The sequence below is a fragment of the Phacochoerus africanus genome, chromosome 3 (genome assembly GCF_016906955.1).
Source record: "Phacochoerus africanus isolate WHEZ1 chromosome 3, ROS_Pafr_v1, whole genome shotgun sequence".
Lineage (NCBI taxonomy): Eukaryota > Metazoa > Chordata > Mammalia > Artiodactyla > Suidae > Phacochoerus > Phacochoerus africanus.
Window position 1 is genome coordinate 35,125,304 of NC_062546.1, and position 18,843 is coordinate 35,144,146.

General features: G+C 42.8%; 1 protein-coding gene across 1 annotated transcript in view; it reads right to left on the reverse strand.

Annotated features, from left to right (window-relative positions):
* Positions 1-18,807, reverse strand: part of CFAP61 (cilia and flagella associated protein 61) — a 255,401-nt gene extending 236,594 nt beyond the window's left edge. The window contains 5 exon segments of the mRNA XM_047771596.1: positions 1,069-1,145; positions 6,163-6,313; positions 13,487-13,548; positions 13,550-13,638; positions 18,755-18,807. Of these exon segments, the coding sequence (XP_047627552.1) occupies positions 1,069-1,145; positions 6,163-6,313; positions 13,487-13,548; positions 13,550-13,630 (371 nt within the window). The 5' untranslated portion in view covers positions 13,631-13,638; positions 18,755-18,807.
* Between the last annotated feature and the right edge of the window lie 36 nt (positions 18,808-18,843).

Sequence of the window (18,843 nt, forward strand, 5' to 3'; positions counted from 1 at the left end):
GCTAGGATCTGGCGTAGTTGTGGCATTGCTGAGGCTACAGCTCCATTTTGATCCCTAGCCCAGGAACTCCCATGTGCCATAGGTGCAGCCCTAAAAGACCAAAAAGAAAGAAAGAGAAAAAAAAAAATGAGGCACCAAGACCCACCTGCGCTGCTTTGCGCTCTGCCTACAAAGGCAAGAATATCTTCAAGGTGACTCCCCTTTTTCTCTGCTCCTCCTTGGAGTCCAAATGACCCTTTTCCTATCTGTTCCATGGAGATATAGAGAATCGAGTCACCATGTCCATGTGACACACCAGATTTCTGCTGAGATTAACCTTTGACCTGGCATCTGGATGGTCTGGTGTGACGTTACAAAGTGACTTGAGGTTGAGGCCACCACCCCCCTAATGTCTGTGTCAGAGATTCATTGCGGGAGCCCCAGGGATCCTGTTTCCACACGTCGTTACTCAGGATGCCTCTGTAGCCTGTCCTTCAAACATTTCTAAGGATAAGATTGAGGAAGGCCTGTGACTTTCTCTCCTCCCTTACTTATGCCAAGTCATTTTTTTAAAAAACTGCAGGCCTGGCACTTAAAGGTATGTACAGAAGGAGTGTCCATTCAAAGGAAGGATGGTTTTCTTTCAGAAATAGCACCACTGCTGAAAGTAAATGCTTTAATACAGCCAAGGTACAAGGCAATTGAACACCTCAAAGAATTTCACATCCGTTAAAAAAATATCTTTTAACTGGAGTTCCTGTTGTGGCTCAGCGGGTTAAGAACCCAACTGGTATCCACGAGGATGCAGGTTTGATCCCTGGCCTCGCTCCGTGGGTTAAAGAGCCGATGGTGCCAAAAGCTGTGGCGTAGGCTGCAAATGCAGCTCAGATCCCGAGTTGCTGTGGCTGTGGTGCAGCCGGCAGCTGCAGCTCTGATTCAACTCCCAGGCTGGGAACTTCCATATGCCGCAGGTGCAGCCCTGAAAAACAGAAAAAAAAAAAATTTTTTAACAATCCACAGAGACATGAACCTGTCTTGTCTACAATGCTGCTCCTGGTCTCCCCACCCCCCACGCCCCGTGTTACTCACCGAATAATCTCTTTGCAGCAGCCAACAGAATACTCATCCACGGCCACAAAGAGGTGCATGAACAACGTGTTCAAAGGCTGCAGAGGAAAAGAGGATGTGATTCATAGCTCAGGTTGTCAAGAGCCAGGTTGAGGGGGGAGAGGGGAGGAGGGGCTGGGGGGCAGCCACAGCACAGGCCTGCCTGCTGTTTGCAGGTATATTTTATGTCTAAAAGGAAGAGACACCCAGGCAGGGCTCAAGCCGCTTTCTGTCCTCCTGGCTCAGAATGAGTCCATGAAACAGGAGTCGTAAAGGAGTCCAGCTCATCGGCCCCATTCTCCTGCCTCACTGCTGGCCCTGGGCTGCCGAGAGCCCGCAGGGCAGTGAAATCGATTATGAACTCAGCGGCCTTGTCCTCTGGGTGTCTCCACCAAGTGGAAGACAATCACTCCTTCCCCAGGGCTCTCGAGTCGGCAGCTGCTGCTCTATTCAAGGGGCGAGAGGGGAAGGTTCTCTCATGAATTTGGAGGACGAGGGGCAGATGCCTTGTTAGGAATCCAATGGCCTGTGTTGTTCAGCATTCCCAGAGTCAGAATAAAAATTACTCTTGGGATCCGGAAACCTGGGAGTGGAAAATACAAAGTAGCAAGATTCTAACATGACTTTCAGATTAAGTCTTTGGGGTTTTTTAAGGAGCTTCGCCATATAATGACTGAAGACTTTTTAAGAGGCTAGTAACGAAGAGGGGCTCTCTACGTCCCCCCTTGGTCTGTTCAACTCCGAAGACTTGGGTTTATGGGCAAATCCTCCCATTCTAGAGATGATGCAAATGTGAGGTGTTTCAGTGATGAGGGCAGGGCTTGCACCGAGGTGAGGACAACAGGAGCGCTTCCTGTTTTCTGAGCCATTTTACAGCTGGCCTTGGGTGACCACGGGCACATCCCTGTGCCTGGGGCTCCCCTCCTGTTGGGTGGCGTGAGCCTTAGGAACCAGTGTTTATTGGGCATAAAATGGTGAGAGAAGAATCACAAGTTTAGTTCAAGAGCCTGAAAACTCCTCAAAGGCAAACAGCACGAACCCCAAAGTCTAGACGGCAAGTAGCGACACTGACTATGTAACGTCGCAATGTCAACACTTCCTGTGGATGGACCCACCTAACCCCACAGCATCCACTTTACATTGTGAACAGGACTCGTCTCACCAGTACCTGGTTTATTACTTGGCTGGTTTATCTCCCAAATTCTCTCTTCCATCACAAATATTATAGTTCAATATTTATTCCTCAGCTTTAAATAAAAAATCATTACTTCAGTTACAGATACCCTGAGGGTAGCTAGTACGTCAAGACTTAAGGCTCTCTAACATCAACATCATGAATATTTTCTCAGGTCAGTCTCTCAAAGCAATAGAAATTAGAGCAAAAACAAACCCATGGGAACTAATCAAACTGAAAAGCTTTTGCACAGCAAAGGAAACCAAAAAGAAAACAAAAAGACAACTTTCAGAATGGGAGAAAATAGTTTCAAATGATGCAATGGACAAGGGCTTAATCTCTAGAATAATATAAGCAACTTATACAACCCAACAGCAAAAAAGCCAATCAATCAATGGAAAAATGGGCAAAAGACCTGAATAGACTATTCTCCAAGGAAGATATACAGATGGCCAGCAAACACATGAAAAAATGCTCAACATCGCTGATTATAAGAGAAATGCAAATCAAAACAACCATGAGATACCACCTCACACCAGTCAGAACGACCATCATTAATAAGTCCACAAATAACAAGTGCTGGAGGGGTTGTGGAGAAAAGGGAACCCTCCTGCACTGTTGGTGGGAATGTAAACTGGTACAGCCACTATGGAGAACAGTTTGGAGATACCTTAGAAATCCATACATAGAACTTCCATATGACCCCCCCCAATCCCACTCTTGGGCATCTATCCGGACAAAACTCTACTTAAATGAGACACATGCACCCACATGTTCATTGTAGCACTATTCACAATAGCCAGGACATGGAAACAACCCAAATGTCCATGAACAGATGATTGGATTTGGAAGATGTGGTATATATACACAATGGAATACTACTCAGCCATAAAAAAGAATGACATAATGCCATTTGCAGCAACATGGATGGAACTAGAGACTCCCATACTGAGTGAAATGAGCCAGAAAGACAAAGACAAATACCATATAATATCACTTATAACTGGAATCTAATATCCAGCACAAATGAACATCTCCTCAGAAAAGAAAATCATGGACTTGGAAAATAGACTTGCGGCTGCCTGATGGGAGAGGAAGGGAGTGGGAGGGATCGGGAGCTTGGGGTTATCAGACACAACTTAGAATAGATTTACAAGGAGATCCTGCTGAGTAGCATTGAGAACTATGTCTAGATACTCATGTTGCAACAGAACAAAGGGTGGGGAAAAAATGTATACATGTAAGGATAACTTGATCCCCTTGCTGTACACTGGGAAAATAAAATAAAATAAAATAAAAAGACTTAAGGCTCTATACCAATACTATCCAAGAGAAAAATAATTTTAAAAGAAAGAACAATAATCCAATGGGTAAGTAATGAGGTCTTATTGTACAGCACAGGGAACTATATCCAATCTCTGGAGATAGACCATGATGGCAGATATTACGAGGAAGAGAATGTGTATATATGTATGACTGGGTCACTCTGCAGTACAGCAGAAATTGGTACAACACTGTAAATCAACTACAATTTAAAAAGAAATAAAAATGATTCAAGCTACAAATGCTTAGACACATATGTAACTTTAAATTTTCTAGTAGTAGGAGTTCCCATTGTGGCTCAGAGGAAACAAACCTGACTAGTATCCGGGAGGACGCATGTTCAATCCCTAGCCTCGCTCAGTGAGTTAAGGGTCCGGCATTGCCGGGACCTGTGGTGTAGGTCGCAGACTTGGCTTGGATCCCACATTGCTGTGGATGTGGTGTAGGCTAGCAGCTGTAGCTCTGATTCAACCCTTAGCCTGGGAACCTCCATATGCCACGAGTGTGGCCTTAAAAGGACCAAAAAAAAAAAAAATTTTAGTAGTCATAAAAAAGGAGTAAGGATAAGTAGGTGAAATTGGTGAAATTAACATTAATATATTTTATTTAACCTAACATATTCAAATTATCTTTTTAAGTAGTCAATATAAAAATTGTCAATATGTGGAGTTCCTGTCGTGGCACAGCAGAAATGAATCCGACTAGGAGCCATGAGGTTGTAGGTTCGATCCCTGGCCTCGCTCAGTGGGTTAAGGATCCAGCATTGCTTTGAGCTGTGGTGTAGGTCGAAGACAAGGCTCAGATCTGGCATTGCTGTGGCTCTGGTGTAGGCCGGCAACAACAGGTCCAATTAGACCCCTAGCCTGGGAACCTCCATATGCTGCGGATGTGGCCCTAAAAAAAAAAAAAAAAAACAAAATAAAAATTGTCAATATGTAACAGTCTTTTTTTCCTACTGAGTAGTTGATGCCTGGTGTATCTTTTATACTTAGAGCTCCTCTCAATTCAAAGCAGCCACGTTTCAAGTGCCCATTAGCTACCTATGGCTGGTGGCTACCATACTGGACAGCCCGGCTCTGTACTGTTGTAGAAAGTAGTTTAAAAAGAAAACAATCTTTTTTTTTTTTTTTGTCTTTTTGCTATTTCTTTGGGCTGCTCCCACGCATATGGAGGTTCCCAGGCTAGGGGTCGAATCGGAGATGTAGCCGCCGGCCTACGCCAGAGCCACAGTAACGCGGGATCCGAGCTGCATCTGCAACCTACGCCAGAGCTCCACGGCAACGCCGGATCGTTAACCCACTGAGCAAGGCAGGGATCGAACCCATAACCTCATGGTTCCTAGTCGGATTCGTTAACCACTGCGCCACGACGGGAACTCCTAAAAAGAAACAATCTTAAAGGGAACAAGAAAAGGAACAAAAAGTGAAAGAATTTCTGAAGAATGGTGTTAATGTCTTAATTCTCAAATGTGAATATCAGATGCACACATCGGTGACACAGTCAACCTATCCATTCAGAAGGCGACCAGTAAGACGAGAAAAAGGATCCACTCCACTTGAGAAGCTGACTCCAGGCAGTTTAATGAGGGAATGTTAGAAGACTGCCGAGCTAGATGTAGATACGAAACAGTTCAGGTCCCATGGGCCAGAAGCTATGACCTTTAACGTTATCTCTTCCACCAGATGGAAGTTATTTACATCTTAAATGGACAAAAATGTACAAGGCAATCACTGTTCCTGCAGAACAGTAAAGCAGCCCAGTCAATAGAGGATCAGTCGAAGGCATAAGCACTGACTGTGAGAATCTTTTTGGCCTATTTCCAAGTTGGAGATAATTTTTCTGACAGCGGTGACTGGGAGCAGAGGGCAGTGGGTAGAGGAGAGCACAGGGGATGGAGTGGGGGGACGGTATTTAGCTGAACAGATGCTGGATGATGTGCTGAGCTGTGCGTGTTTGCGGGTGTGCGTGAATCTACTCATTCATGTAACTGGCCTTCCCCAGGGCTCTGGGGACATGCTCTTGAACTGCACTGACAGGCAAGCCTGCTGCCACAGTCGCAGCCTCTGGCTCTCTGCAGCCACGGGGGCCAGCCAGGCAGGGACAGCTCAGGCTTGGCACCAGGTCCCAAAACCCAACTCCCTGGGACCTGCTGACATGGTTCCCATTAGTCAACAGGTTGACCTGTATCTGCAGCTGGAAGACGTCAACTGAGCCAGAGGCACTTGGAAAATTACAGAGCATAACTTGAATCTGAGGCTCTGCTGCCATTATTACCGGGCAGGTGTGTAAATGGCAGGTGCCCTCCCAGCAGGACACAGACTGGGGAGTAGAGCATGGAGGCCTGGGAAACACATGTTCAGGTGCTCGGCTCCCTCCTCGCTCCCCCTAGTCCTCCTCCTGCACCGACTCGCCTTCCCCCCTCACCAGCTAAGTTCATTTCTGCCTGTTATGATGTCATATACTTTCTGCAGTGACTTCTGAAGAGCTTACTCCCAAAACTGAAAAGATAACATACGCAAACCTAGGACGTCCCTTCCCAGTTCAGGCTGTTCCAATAAGCCACGTGTGCGGTTACCTACCGTGCAGGGGATTTCACTGTCGAGTTCTTGGAACACGGACACCCAGTCATCCTGCTTGGTGACATTCCAGTTGGGATAGTCCAGGAAGGTGGCCTGGGCCATGATCTCTTCATGGTCGTTGTGAAGCGTAATGGCGAGGTTTGCCTTCTCCCTGTGGAAGGGATTCGAATTGCACACATGAAGAAGGTACCAAGAGTGAGGTGAAGGGGTGTCATTTTCTCCCACATCTGGCTCCTGGAGTTTGGCGACCACTGCACAAGGTACGATAAGAGGTGGCATCAACACTGGCAGTATGCCTTCCAGGACATCTGTGCCATCAGCTACACCTTCACAATCACATTTCATTAGAAAAAATGAATGTCATCTTTATGATAAAATGAGTCCAATCCCCTCCCTTGGAGACTGGCCAGGAAAACTGTTTGACTGCAGTCTTCCAACGTCCTCTCCATGTGGCCAAACCCACTGTGGGTGGCCTCGACATGCACATTTATTTGGCCAACCGTCCCTGTGTGCCTGAGACTGAGAAGGTGCCCAGGGCACAGGACTGTCAGTACTAAAGCCAGCAATGCTATCTGCAAAGTGGGATGGGTTGGTCACCCATGCAGAGCAGTGGAGCTGAGAGCTCAGCTCACCTGTCAGCAATTTTTTTTGTTTTGTGTTGTTTTTTAGGGCCTCACTTACAGCATATGGAAGTTCCTAGGATAGGAGTTAAAGCGGAGCCACAACTGCCAGCCTATACCTCAGCCAAAGCAACGCCAGATCCGAGCCATGTCTGCAACCTACACCACAGCTCACAGCAATGCTGGATCCTTAACCCACTGAGCAAAGCCAGGGATCGGACCCACGTCTTCATGGATACTAGTCAGGTTCCTTACCACTGAGCCACATTGGGAATTCCTCTGTGCAATTTTAACTTCTTTCTCCAGACCCCCATGGCCCTGGGCTCAGTGATCCTTCTGGCACCTGAGCCCCTACAGTATCACCTGATCCAGCTGCAGAAACGGAGACCCCAAGGGTCTTGCTTAAGCAAAGGCGAACTAGGAGTTAATGAAGATAAGGGAGGAGAAGAAGGTCTTCCTTTATTCTGGTGGCTGTCCCAAAGGGATGTCCTGAGGGTTCCCCCCATGTACTACACTGTCTTGTGGCACAACAGTAAGAGCTATGACCTCGAGACAGCATGCAGTATACTACATGGAGGGTCGCTTGTACGGAACCTGAAATGCAGTTTTCCCTTTCTCTGCAGCATGGACTCTACTGGTGTCTTAAGCTGGAAAAAACCAGATTTAAATATTCCTTCAAAAAACAAAGGCAGCAGAAGTTATCCATCTTCCTATTAAGGGGACAGGAGAGAAGACAGCATATGACTGAAGGAGGAGAGATGGTGGGAGACTAGAACACTGTATATGCTTCCTGGTGACACTTTTCTTTTCTTTTTTGGGCCACACCCATGGCATGAGGAAGTTCCCAGGCCAGGGATCAAACCCGTGCCACAGCTGCAACCAAAGCCACCACAGTGACAACACTGGCTCCCTAACCCATTGAGCCATGAGGGAACTCCCCCAGTTACATATCTATCAAAAAGTAGTGCAGCATCAGTGCAGTCAAAAGTAGAAAGTACAAGAGTTCCTGTCGTGGCTCAGTGGAAAGGAATCTGACTAGTATCCATGAGGACCCAGGTTCGATCCCTGGCCTTGCTCAGTGGGTTAAGGATCCAGCGCTGCAGTGAGCTGTGGTGTAAGTCGCAGACAAGGCTTGGATCTGGCATTGCTGTGGTGTAGGCCAACAGCTACAGCTCCAATTCGACCCCTAGCCTGGGAACTTCCATATGCTGCAGGTGTGGCCCTAAAAAGAAAAAAAAACAAAAACAAAAACAAACAGACAAAAAAAAAAATGGAACTGCACAACCCATACTGCCTGTAGCCTACTTCTTTTCCACTTGTTGGCATAACATCTTACTACAGTCATTCAGCAAAGAGCAGTCTCTCACAACATGCACTTCCTGTACTTAATTATTTTCTTTAAACCAGTTCACTTTTGGTATAAGTCTATTTCATTTTTAAAAAAATTTAGTATGACTGGGTAATTTTGCTATACAGCAGAAATTGACAGCACATTGTAAATCAACTATAATAGAAAAAATAAAAAAATCTTAAAAAATTTATATCACTATTATAAATGGAAAACCAGTATCCTTTGCTCTAAATAGAAGGTAACTATAAAAATGAAGATGTAACAGTTAAAACAAAAATTGTTCTGCATCTATCAAGTCAAAGCACCCTGGGTACCACCAGGGGGGTAGGCATCTTTGGGAAACACTGTGCTTGGGATGTCAATCTCAGCACCCACAGCCACTGTCCCCTCTTAGAAGGTCACAGCCCTCAGCCACGGGGGACTTCATCAGGGGTGCACCTGGCCCAAGGGCCCCGGCTCAGCACTGCAGCCCTCAGGCACTGAGAACGCAGAATACATGCAGGGTGCTCATTAGCGGGGGAGTCAGCCCCCAGCTTCTGTAGGATTCACTGAAGCCCCTGCCCCTCATTCCACTCCCACCGGGGTCCCTGTGGTTCCTGGTCCTCTGGGCTCCTCTACTCCAGGCCCCCAGAACCACAACCTACAGCTTCATGCTGACAGTCCTCATTGTAAACCCAGATGAGAGAAGGCCTGGCGGGGCACAGGCCCCATGCGTGTCAGTGATGACGCTGGTGATGGTGGCAGAGGAGGAAGTGGGCAAGAGCTAGGACCCAGCAGCCGCCATCCCCTCGGGAAGCAAGAGAAATGTGTTCCTGGAATCCCAAATGAACTTGAGATGCATTTATCCATGGGAACCTAGGGTGGTGTGGTTGTGGTCCATTGTACAATTAGTACAGAACCACACCACACAGACATTAGAGATTAAATAGGCTTTTGTGGGTTGGCCTGGGAAGCCAGCCATGAGTAACTTTGTTTCAGTGGGAAAATGCACTGCAGTTTCCAAAGAGCTGACTACAAAAAGTAACTTTTGCAGGGAATCCTTTTGTAAGTACAAATTCCACTTATTACCTCTTAGCCATGAGGTTTTCTACAGGCCAGATAAAAATCATGGGAGCAAAAGAGGGAGAAAAGGGAAAATGTAGAAGGAAAAGGTAGTTTCTTTAAAGATGGTTTCAAATTATTCTTTGTAATAAGCCAGATCCAAACCAAGGGAGCCTTGTTTTAAAAATAGACATACACACACGTATTTCACGTAAAATATATTAAAGCTCAAAGATATACCCAAGAATAGAAAACAGAGTTTTTTTCATTTGAGCAATGCTTCATTTGTTCAGCTGGTTTCGGTGAAAACTCATTTTCCTTAACTGTACCTGATGGAAATCTTGATGAAACAGTGTCCCTACTTTCCACCTTGTTAAGCAGCATGAGTGAAACGGCCTGGTGGCCCTTGACATCCCTGCACTCTGAATCCCAGCGTTTCCAGCCCCCCTTGACTGCACAGTGACATCTGTGTTCCACGTGGCCCAGTCTTTTGGCCCTTTCCCCACTCACCCGCTCTGCTCCATCTGCTCACTTCCTCCCTCTACACTGAGCAGGGTTTTTAGGTGACACCAGTTTTACTCATTCCTCTGTGAATGAGCTGGCAATTAATAAAATGAAGTTGAGTAAACTAGAAAAGAAACCACCAGTTTTAGAAATGCCCACATTATGAGTCTCTAAGCCCAAGGTTGGTCTGAAGAGGGGATGGGCCTTATCCAATGTGAAAATGAAAGGCTGCCTGGGTGAGAGAGCTTCAGGACCCTAATGAAAATGAAATACTACCCTAATGAAATACTACCCTAATGAAAATGAAATAAAAAAGAACAAAATAATGCCATTTGCAGCAACATGGATGGAACTGGAGACTCATCCTAAATGAAGTTAGAAAGATAAAGACAAATACCATATGATATGACTTATATCTGGAATCTAATATATGGTATAAATGAACCTATCTATAGAAAACAAACTCATGCACATGGAGAATAGACTCGTGGTTGCCGAGGGGGAGGGGGAGGGAGTGGGATGGACTGGGAGTATGGGGTTAGTAGATCCAAGCTTTTGCATTTGTAGTGGTTAAGCAATGAGATCCTGCTGTATAGCACAGGAAACTATAACCAATCACTTGTGATCCAATATGATGGAGGATGACATGAGAAAAAGAAGGTGTGTGTATATATATATGTGTGTGGGGGGGGGTCACTTTACTATACAGCAGAAAGTAACAGAATACTATATTATCAACTATAATAAATTATAAAAATACTCTGCCTTCGAGGCTGGTCTCTATATTTTTATCCATTTATTCATCTATTTATTCATATTCTTTATTAAAGTATCATTGGTTTACAATGGTGCACCAATTTCTACTGTATCTAAGTTTTCATTTAAAAGGATCCCATTTTAACATGAAAATAACTTTACTTCCCTGCCACATGATGTAACCTAACGCTTTTCATTTCTGCCAATTTAGAAAATACGAGAACACATTAGACACGTGGATTCCAGGGACCCTTATGGCTACTCCAGGATCCAGTAGGGTAAGTAGCTCATGTTCAGAAGTGACTGGCCTTGGAGAACTTTCAGGTAACTAGCATGGGCCTGACTACACGCCTCACCCTAGGCCTGGGCCTGGGACCGCACAGCTCACATCTAACACATTTTGCTGGGTAAGTCACAGGCCCAGACCTAGTGAAGAGGCAGAGACTACAGTGGGAGAAGAACACAGAGGCCCCAAAAAAGCAAGGCACATACATGAGCCTCCAGTGTCACAAACTCTCACACTTTGTTTAGCTGAGGCACCCAGTTAACTTGATTTCATATATAGCATGCAACATCTCTTACATATTTTCATTCAATTAATGTATTCCAATTTTTCTTTTTGACCCATGATTATTTATCATTGCTTTTTTGTTTGTTTGTTTTGCTTTTTAGGGCTGTACCTGCAGCATATGGAGGTTCCCAGGGCTAGGGGTCAGATCAGAGCTGCAGCTGCCAGCCTACACCACAGTCACAGCAATGCCGGATTCTTAACCCACTGAGCAAGGCCAGGGATCAAACCTGCATCTTCATGGATGCTAGTCAGATTCATTAACCATTGATCTATGACGGGAACTCCCTATCACTCCATTTTTAAAGTTTCAAATATATGGGCAGTGCTTAATTATCTTTTTGTTAAGATAATCTTAATTATCTTAATTTTGTTAGAAATTGTCTATTTCTAACTCCATTGCATTGCTGTCAAAGAATGTGTTATGCGTGATACTAACCACTGCTGGGGTTGCTTTATGGCAACCAAATTGTCAAATATTCCACTCTTATTTTTTGTCTCTGTCTCTTTGTGCTGAATTCTAGGTAATTTATTGCTACTGGTCTTCGAGTTCACTACTTCTGTTGTCACTTGTGCCTGATATGATGTTTAATTCATCCACTGAGCTTTTAATTTTAATGATATTTTTTTCTAGCTGACCTACTAGACTTTTTTCAAACCTCATTATTCATTTTCATGGTCTTTTAAGATAGACTTTTTCACTTTAAACATGGTAAGGTATAACACTTTGATGTAGTATCTGAAGTCTTTGAGAGTGTGGTCTTACCATATATTTTCTGCTGCTGGTTCTCACTTATGATGCACATTTCTCTGTATATTTTTGATTTTTACTGTGAGCTCAGGTTCCTTGGAACTTTATCTGTGTGGTATTTGAAGTGTGAGCTGAAGCTCCATCCCTTCAGACATGATTTGTGTTTATTTCAGCCATTTTCCTCCACATACCACTAACCTGCAACCACTTTTGATCAAATTCTCCACTTTACTTTATTCAGTCTTAGACCTTGAATCAACACATGCTTATGGGAGTTCCTGTCATGGCTCAGCAGGTCAAGAACCTGCCATAGTGTCCATGAGGATGTGGGTTCGATCCCTTGCCTCACTCTGTGCGTTAAGGATCCAGTGTTGCCACAAGCTGTGGTATAGGTCACAGATGAACCTGGATCCTGTGTTGCTGCGGCTGTGGCTCAGGCCTCAGCTGCAGCTCCAATTCAACCCCTAGCCAGGGAATTTCCATATGCTGCAAGTGCAACTACTAAAAAACAAACAAACAAACAAAAAACATGCTTCTGAATTCTTGGGGAGGGGGCTTTATCCCCCTTCATTCTTGCTGTGGTTGAAATAGGCTAGTTTCTTTACTGTCCACTTTTATGACACGGGTTTATGTCTCCCTCGTTCTTACAAAGAACAACTCAGTTCTATTCAAGGTAATGTAATACTTCCCTCCCTCATTGGAGGGAGTATTTATCCTCTATTTTTTGGAAGACTGTCAAAACAGAAGCATGAGGTGTCCAGAATGTAGCAAAAATCCTCAAGGAGAAAGAGGCAATGGTTTCTGCTATTCTCCTCAGTTTCTGATTTCATTTTGATAATGGTCTCTGCACAGTCCTAAAGGGGTGTGTGTGTGTGTGTTTATCAACATGTTTCCATCCACAGGACATCATTTAGGTGTTTAATCCACCATAATGCCAAAAATGAAATTATTTCATTGTTACATGTATTTTTAAAGCATTTTATACATATTGCCTGACTACTCTCCAACAAAACTATGCTAAATTTCCATTACACTCATTAGTGTGGTGAGCACAAATTGCAAATATGAATGGCTTAGGCTGGCCTAGTTTAAGCATTTCAACTGTATTTAACTTGAATCTTTATGAAATCCAAAATACTAAGCTCTTATCATTTTCAATAAATTAATGAGAAACAGATTATAGGATACTCAAATTCTAGTATCCGAAAAAATGAACCAGGGAGAAAAAAAGATCTTTTTAAAAACTATGCATATTTTGAAGTTTAGGAGAACATTTCAACAGAAGTGGCTAAGAGCACATCCAGGCTTCGTCACTTACTAACTTCCTGACCTCAGGCAGGCCTCCACTTTCTCATCTGTAAAATGGACATGACAGTGGCCACCTCAGAGTTAAACAGGACAATGTTAGCAAAGCACAGATCCTGAAAGAAAATGAATTCTCAAAACTGGTAGCTAATATTAACTTGCCCCAAGTGACTCTACTAGGGGGTAGGGCAGTAGAGATTTGAACCCAAGTTTGTCTGAATCCAAAACCCACAGGAAACCTTTTCAGTTTCCCATATTGTTATGGGACTTGGGGATGGCTATTCCCAGAGATCTTCTATTCAGTGGGACAGATTTGCCCGTTGCCTGTTGACTGGCCATAAGCCCCATGAGGAGAAAGGAGGGGAGCCCCCTTCAGGTGTGTAATAAAACCAACAAACACGCTGGAGCTTACTTGGCTACATACTTACAGAAGATAGATGATATTAAGACTCCCAAACAGCTTCTGGGTAAATTTTCTAATGAGGTTTTTTGATACAGTAAATATCCTGCGACTCTGTTCTCCGGCAATGAACCACTTCTACCTTGCCTCTGGGAGAGGTGAGTACTGACATTCTTTATCCTGTCCCCAAAAGAGAGAAAAACAGCCCACGGTTAGCCTGAGATGACAAGTTGCTCTGGTTACAGTATTTACAAAATGAGACATTCATCCAGTCTCCAGGTGGTCAGAACAAGCATGGCATAGAGTGCCAGTGGGACGTGTCCCTCTCACACCCCTGGGGATGGGCTGTGACAGTGTCCCCCAAAACCAACTAACACATGTTTCTCCAGGAGAATGATGTTTCTGAGAACTGGCCTGTCTAGAAAAGTCTGCAACTATGTCCTTTGTTTCCAACAAAACTGCTTTAAAATATTCTAACAAGAGGAACACTGAAAGGAAGTATTTACTGATTCAGGGTCCTCTCCTATTTAATCATGGTCAAGAGTTACAGTGGAAATACTGACAACAGCTGCCCATGTTCCAAACGTGTTCTGTTTTGTTTTTTTTCAAACATGTTTTTAAAAGCAAAACTTAGGCTTTTAAAAGCAAAAAAAAAAAAAAAAAAAAAAGGCTCCAAACTGGAGCCCTGAAGGGCAACAGTCCTGAGGGATATTTTGAGGTGAAAAGAGTCCTATGGTCAAATAAGTATGAGCTCCCTGTTGGCCTAGCGGTTAAGGATCCAATGTTGTCACCGCTGTGGCTTGGGTTCAATCCCTGGCCCAGGAACTTCCTCATGCTACAGGCAGAGCCAAAAAGAAAAAAAGAAAGAAAATAAATGCTTCTTGCAAGGGCCTTCCTCAGGGTGCACAATGTCCATTAAACTGTCTGAGACATTCCAGGATTAAGCACCTGCTTTCAGGGGAAGGGGAGGGAGTGGGATGGACTGGGAGTTTGGGGTTAGTAGATGCAAACTATTGTATTTGGAGTGGATAAACAATGAGATCCCGCTGTATGGCACAGGAAGCTCTATCTCATCACCTCTGATGCAACACGATGAAGGATAATGTGAGAAAAAGAATGTATATACTTTTTGAGTCACTTTACTGAACTGCAGAAATTGATAGAACATTGCAAATCAAATATAATAAAAAAATTTTTTTTAAGTGCCTGCTTTCTTTGTAGAACCCAGCCTCTCCCACAGCCCCTCTGGGGAGACTCTCGGATGACTGCAACAGTGGAGGGTCTCATGTTCAGAAAAATGTGCTGGGTATGCTGTCCACAGAACAGTGGGCCACAAAATGATTTCAACCTTTCTCTCAATGTCTCGTTAACTCAGTGGGTGTCTCTCCCCACCTCTCTCTCTTTTTCCTCCCTTCCTTTCTTTTTCCTCTCTTCCTTTTCCCTAAGGAAAAACATCTGATTAACGTTCTTGGCCAGTAAGCTCCAACACAGGAAAGTTAATTTTTGCCATTGCACAGACTTTAAGAGCAGTATGGGATTATTAATAACCATTTCTCTCCATGGTACAATGTAAAGTCTATAATGTCTTGTTTGTCACATTACCTAGAATGGTGTAATGCCTTTATTGAAGAATCAATGAGATGTAACAAATTGTGAGGACATATTTATATAGTTACACTGTTTTTTAACCAACTTATGCATTTTATGTTTTACTTATTTTCAGAGGGTGTATTATTTTTGTTATTCTTACATTAAGTGATTCTTTTTATTATGCTATATAAAATACTTAATGATATATAAGGCTTTCTTCTTTATAAATTTTAGTTGCATAATACACACAATTTTAATATAATGCTAATTTTTAAAGAAAAATTGAAATGTAATAGATAATACTAAATAGTAAAGATGAAAGCCATACAAAATGGGATAAAGTATAGAATAAATTTCCTATTTGTCTCAGCATATTTTCCATTCAACTTCTCCAAAAGAGTCGTTTAATATGTTTTTTAAGATCCATGATATAATAATCTGTGTGAATGTAATTGTGTTTAAATATATGTATTTTATTTTGTAAAAAAAAAAAATTTAAAGAACAGGCATTCTTCCTAAACCATGCAAACCAATCACTAGATATTATTGAACATGAAAAGAAAATTGTATACAGTGATGAATATATTTGCTTTGGAATTAGTTAACTAGCTAGTTACTTACAATTATAAAAGAGCTATGAAGATACAGCTGAAGGGTAAGATTTAAAATGTTCTTTAATTACTGTATGATAGATAGTTTCTTACCACTATGCACTCAGAATTGTCAATTCAAACTGTTTCCAATTTGAATTCTATCAAGTTTTCTTAATTAGTTTCTAACAAGATTTGCTTCATTGATGGAGTTTTTATTATTGTTGTAATTAAAAATAATTATGGGAAAAAATGTAAAAAAAAAAAAAGAGAGCAGTATGGGGCATTCCCAGCCCCTGGAGGGCTGGCCCAGGGCACGCCCACTGGTTCTCTCCTCCAAATGTAACTGCTGTGTGGACTTGTGTCACACAGATGCTCTTTGCCATTTTTTAGGCATCATAAAAATAGAATTATACAGTGTGTATGGTCTTTTTTTAGGGCCGCACCTGCGGCATGTGGAGGTTCCCAGGCTAGGGGTCTAATCAGAGCTGTAGCCGCTGGCCTACATCACAGCCACAGCAATGCCAGATCCAAGCCACGTTTGGGATCTACACCACAGCTCACGGCAACGCCAGATCCTTAATCCACTGAGCGAGGCCAGGGATAGAATCCGCAACCTCATTGTTCCTTGTTGGATTCATTTCCGAAGCACCATGATGGGAACTCCTATGGTCTTCTTTCAAAACACAGTATTGTATCACTTGGCTTTTTGTTGTTAGATATATACCTGCTCAAATTTCATGACAACTGTACTCTAAAATTTTTTAATTATGGACACTGAAATTTGACTTTTATATAGTTGAGGGCATCATGAGATATTCTTTTAGTTTTCTCTCAATTGTTTAAAAATGTTTTTTTTTTGTTTGTTTCTTTGTTTTTTTTGTTGTTGTTGTTGCTATTTCTTGGGCCGCTCCCACGGCATATGGAGGTTCCCAGGCTAGGGGTCTAATAGGAGCTGTAGCCACCGGCCTATGCCAGAGCCACAGCAACGCGGGATCCGAGCCGCGTCTGCAACCTACACCACAGCTCACGGCAACGCCGGATCGTTAACCCACTGAGCAAGGGCAGGGACCGAACCCGCAACCTCATGGTTCCTAGTCGGATTCGTTAACCACTGCGCCATGACGGGAACTCCTAAAAATGTTTTTAAATGTGTTAGCTTGTGAGCCACATGAAAATAGATAATGAGCTGAATTTGGCCAATGGGCTATAATTTCTGGATCACTAGAACAGTATTTTAGAAATGTAGAGGTAAAAATAATCATTAACCTGGAATTCTGTACCTAGATGAGTGATCATTAAAAAATGAAGGTGAAAAGAAAGACAATTCACTACAAAGACTGAAAAAACTACCATTCAAATTACCTAGATGAAAGAACCAGTAAAAGATACATATCAGGAAGAAGAAAAAAAAAAATCAAAAGTGGAATGCAAGATGAAATCCTGGGGAAAGACAAGTAAATGAGCAGGTGTATATAAATAAGCACTGATGAGAAGAAGAAAAGCAATAACGTTGATAAATTTTGCTTTTAAAAAAACAGCTGAATTGAATCCACATACAATTAAATGGAAGGATGGCAATCAGAAATAAAACATTCTAGGTGTTTGTGTCTTTGAGAGGCTGCTATAGATGATTAAACTTTGTCAAATCAATTGTGTATAGTTACAATCTGAAGAGAACTCAAGGGAAATATCTTTTTATTTTAATAGCTATTTCTTTCCTTAGGTGACTTCTCTTTATCACAGTTATATAAAATCTCATTCAATTTATTTAAAATTTGAAAAGCGAGAAAACGTTCAATATTTAAATAATAATAAGATGTACAGAAACTATGGCAAACGTTTTTATATTGGTTACAGGTGACTTCAGTCTGGGAAATCAGCATAAAATTTCTTCTGCAAAGGTGGACGTGATCTGCATACATAAATATATAAATATATTTTCCAAACACCAAAAGAGGCTTGCAACTGTCAATCTTTTAAACAATGAGCTATCAAGCCATGACAAGACAGGGAGGAATCTAAAATGAATATTACCAAGTGAAATAAACCAACCTGAAAAGACTACACACTATATAATTCTAATATGACAGTCTACAAAAGACTGCCATTGAAAAAAAATTAGTGGTTACAGGAAACAAAATGGGAAGGAGGGATGCACAGGCGGAGCACGGAAGATTTTTAGGGCAGTGAAAATGTTCTTTACCATTCCATAATGGTGGACAGATGGCACTGTATTATTTGTCAAATCCCACAGAATGCACAACATGACGAGTAAACCCTATGTAAACTATGAAGGTTGGTTGATGAAGATATGTCAACATAGGTTCACTACGCTGGTGGTGGATATTGATAGTGCAGTGGCTGGAGTCCAGGGCAGGAGAAATAGGAATTTTCTGTACTTTGCATTCAATGTTCCTGTGAAACTAAACCTGCTCTTAAAAAATAAATTCTATTTTTAAAAATTCTCTTAATCATTGGCACACTCATATTAATTTTTGTTTCTGAAAGCAGTTCAAGAAATATTCCGACTAAAATTTACTGAGCCCTTTACTTATATTTTTCTTTTTAATTCTGGTGAAATAGATATTATTTGCGTCGTATAGTTAGGGACATCGGGGGCTAAGAGAATTGATGAAATTAAGGCACAAAGAAAATTTAAATATGTTTATCTGACCACAAGGTTGGCATATTTGCTATTACTCTGACGATTTATTTTCACTTTATTTCTATTATCTGGCTTTTAAAAACCTTCAGTTACTTTAAATTACAAGTCTTAAAGTTAAGTATTTAGTCACAACTAGCCAGAAACCAAGAGGGAGTAAATCTCAAAGACTACAAAGCCTAAAATGCACAGCGGCGTCGGGCCGTCTAGGAGCCTAGCAGCTCGTCGCTCGGCATGCCGGGAATGGCAGTTTTTCTGGCCAGCCTGTTTTTCCACGCCCTCGAGCGTCCTGACCGGAGCCGGGTTCCTATCCCCTTGCCTGGCAACAGGGCTCCATAGATCCACCCATCCTCGGACGGGCATCCCAGTCCCGGAGACGACCTGTGGATGAGCGACCGGCGCCCTAGACTTTCCCCACGTCCCTACCGGTAGCCAGCATTACCCAACTCACCTGCAACTCCAGCCGCCGTGCTCCGCCCACGGCTCCTAGGAGGACGCGCAGACCGTTACCACAGAAACGACGTTGCCTCCGTCACGGCG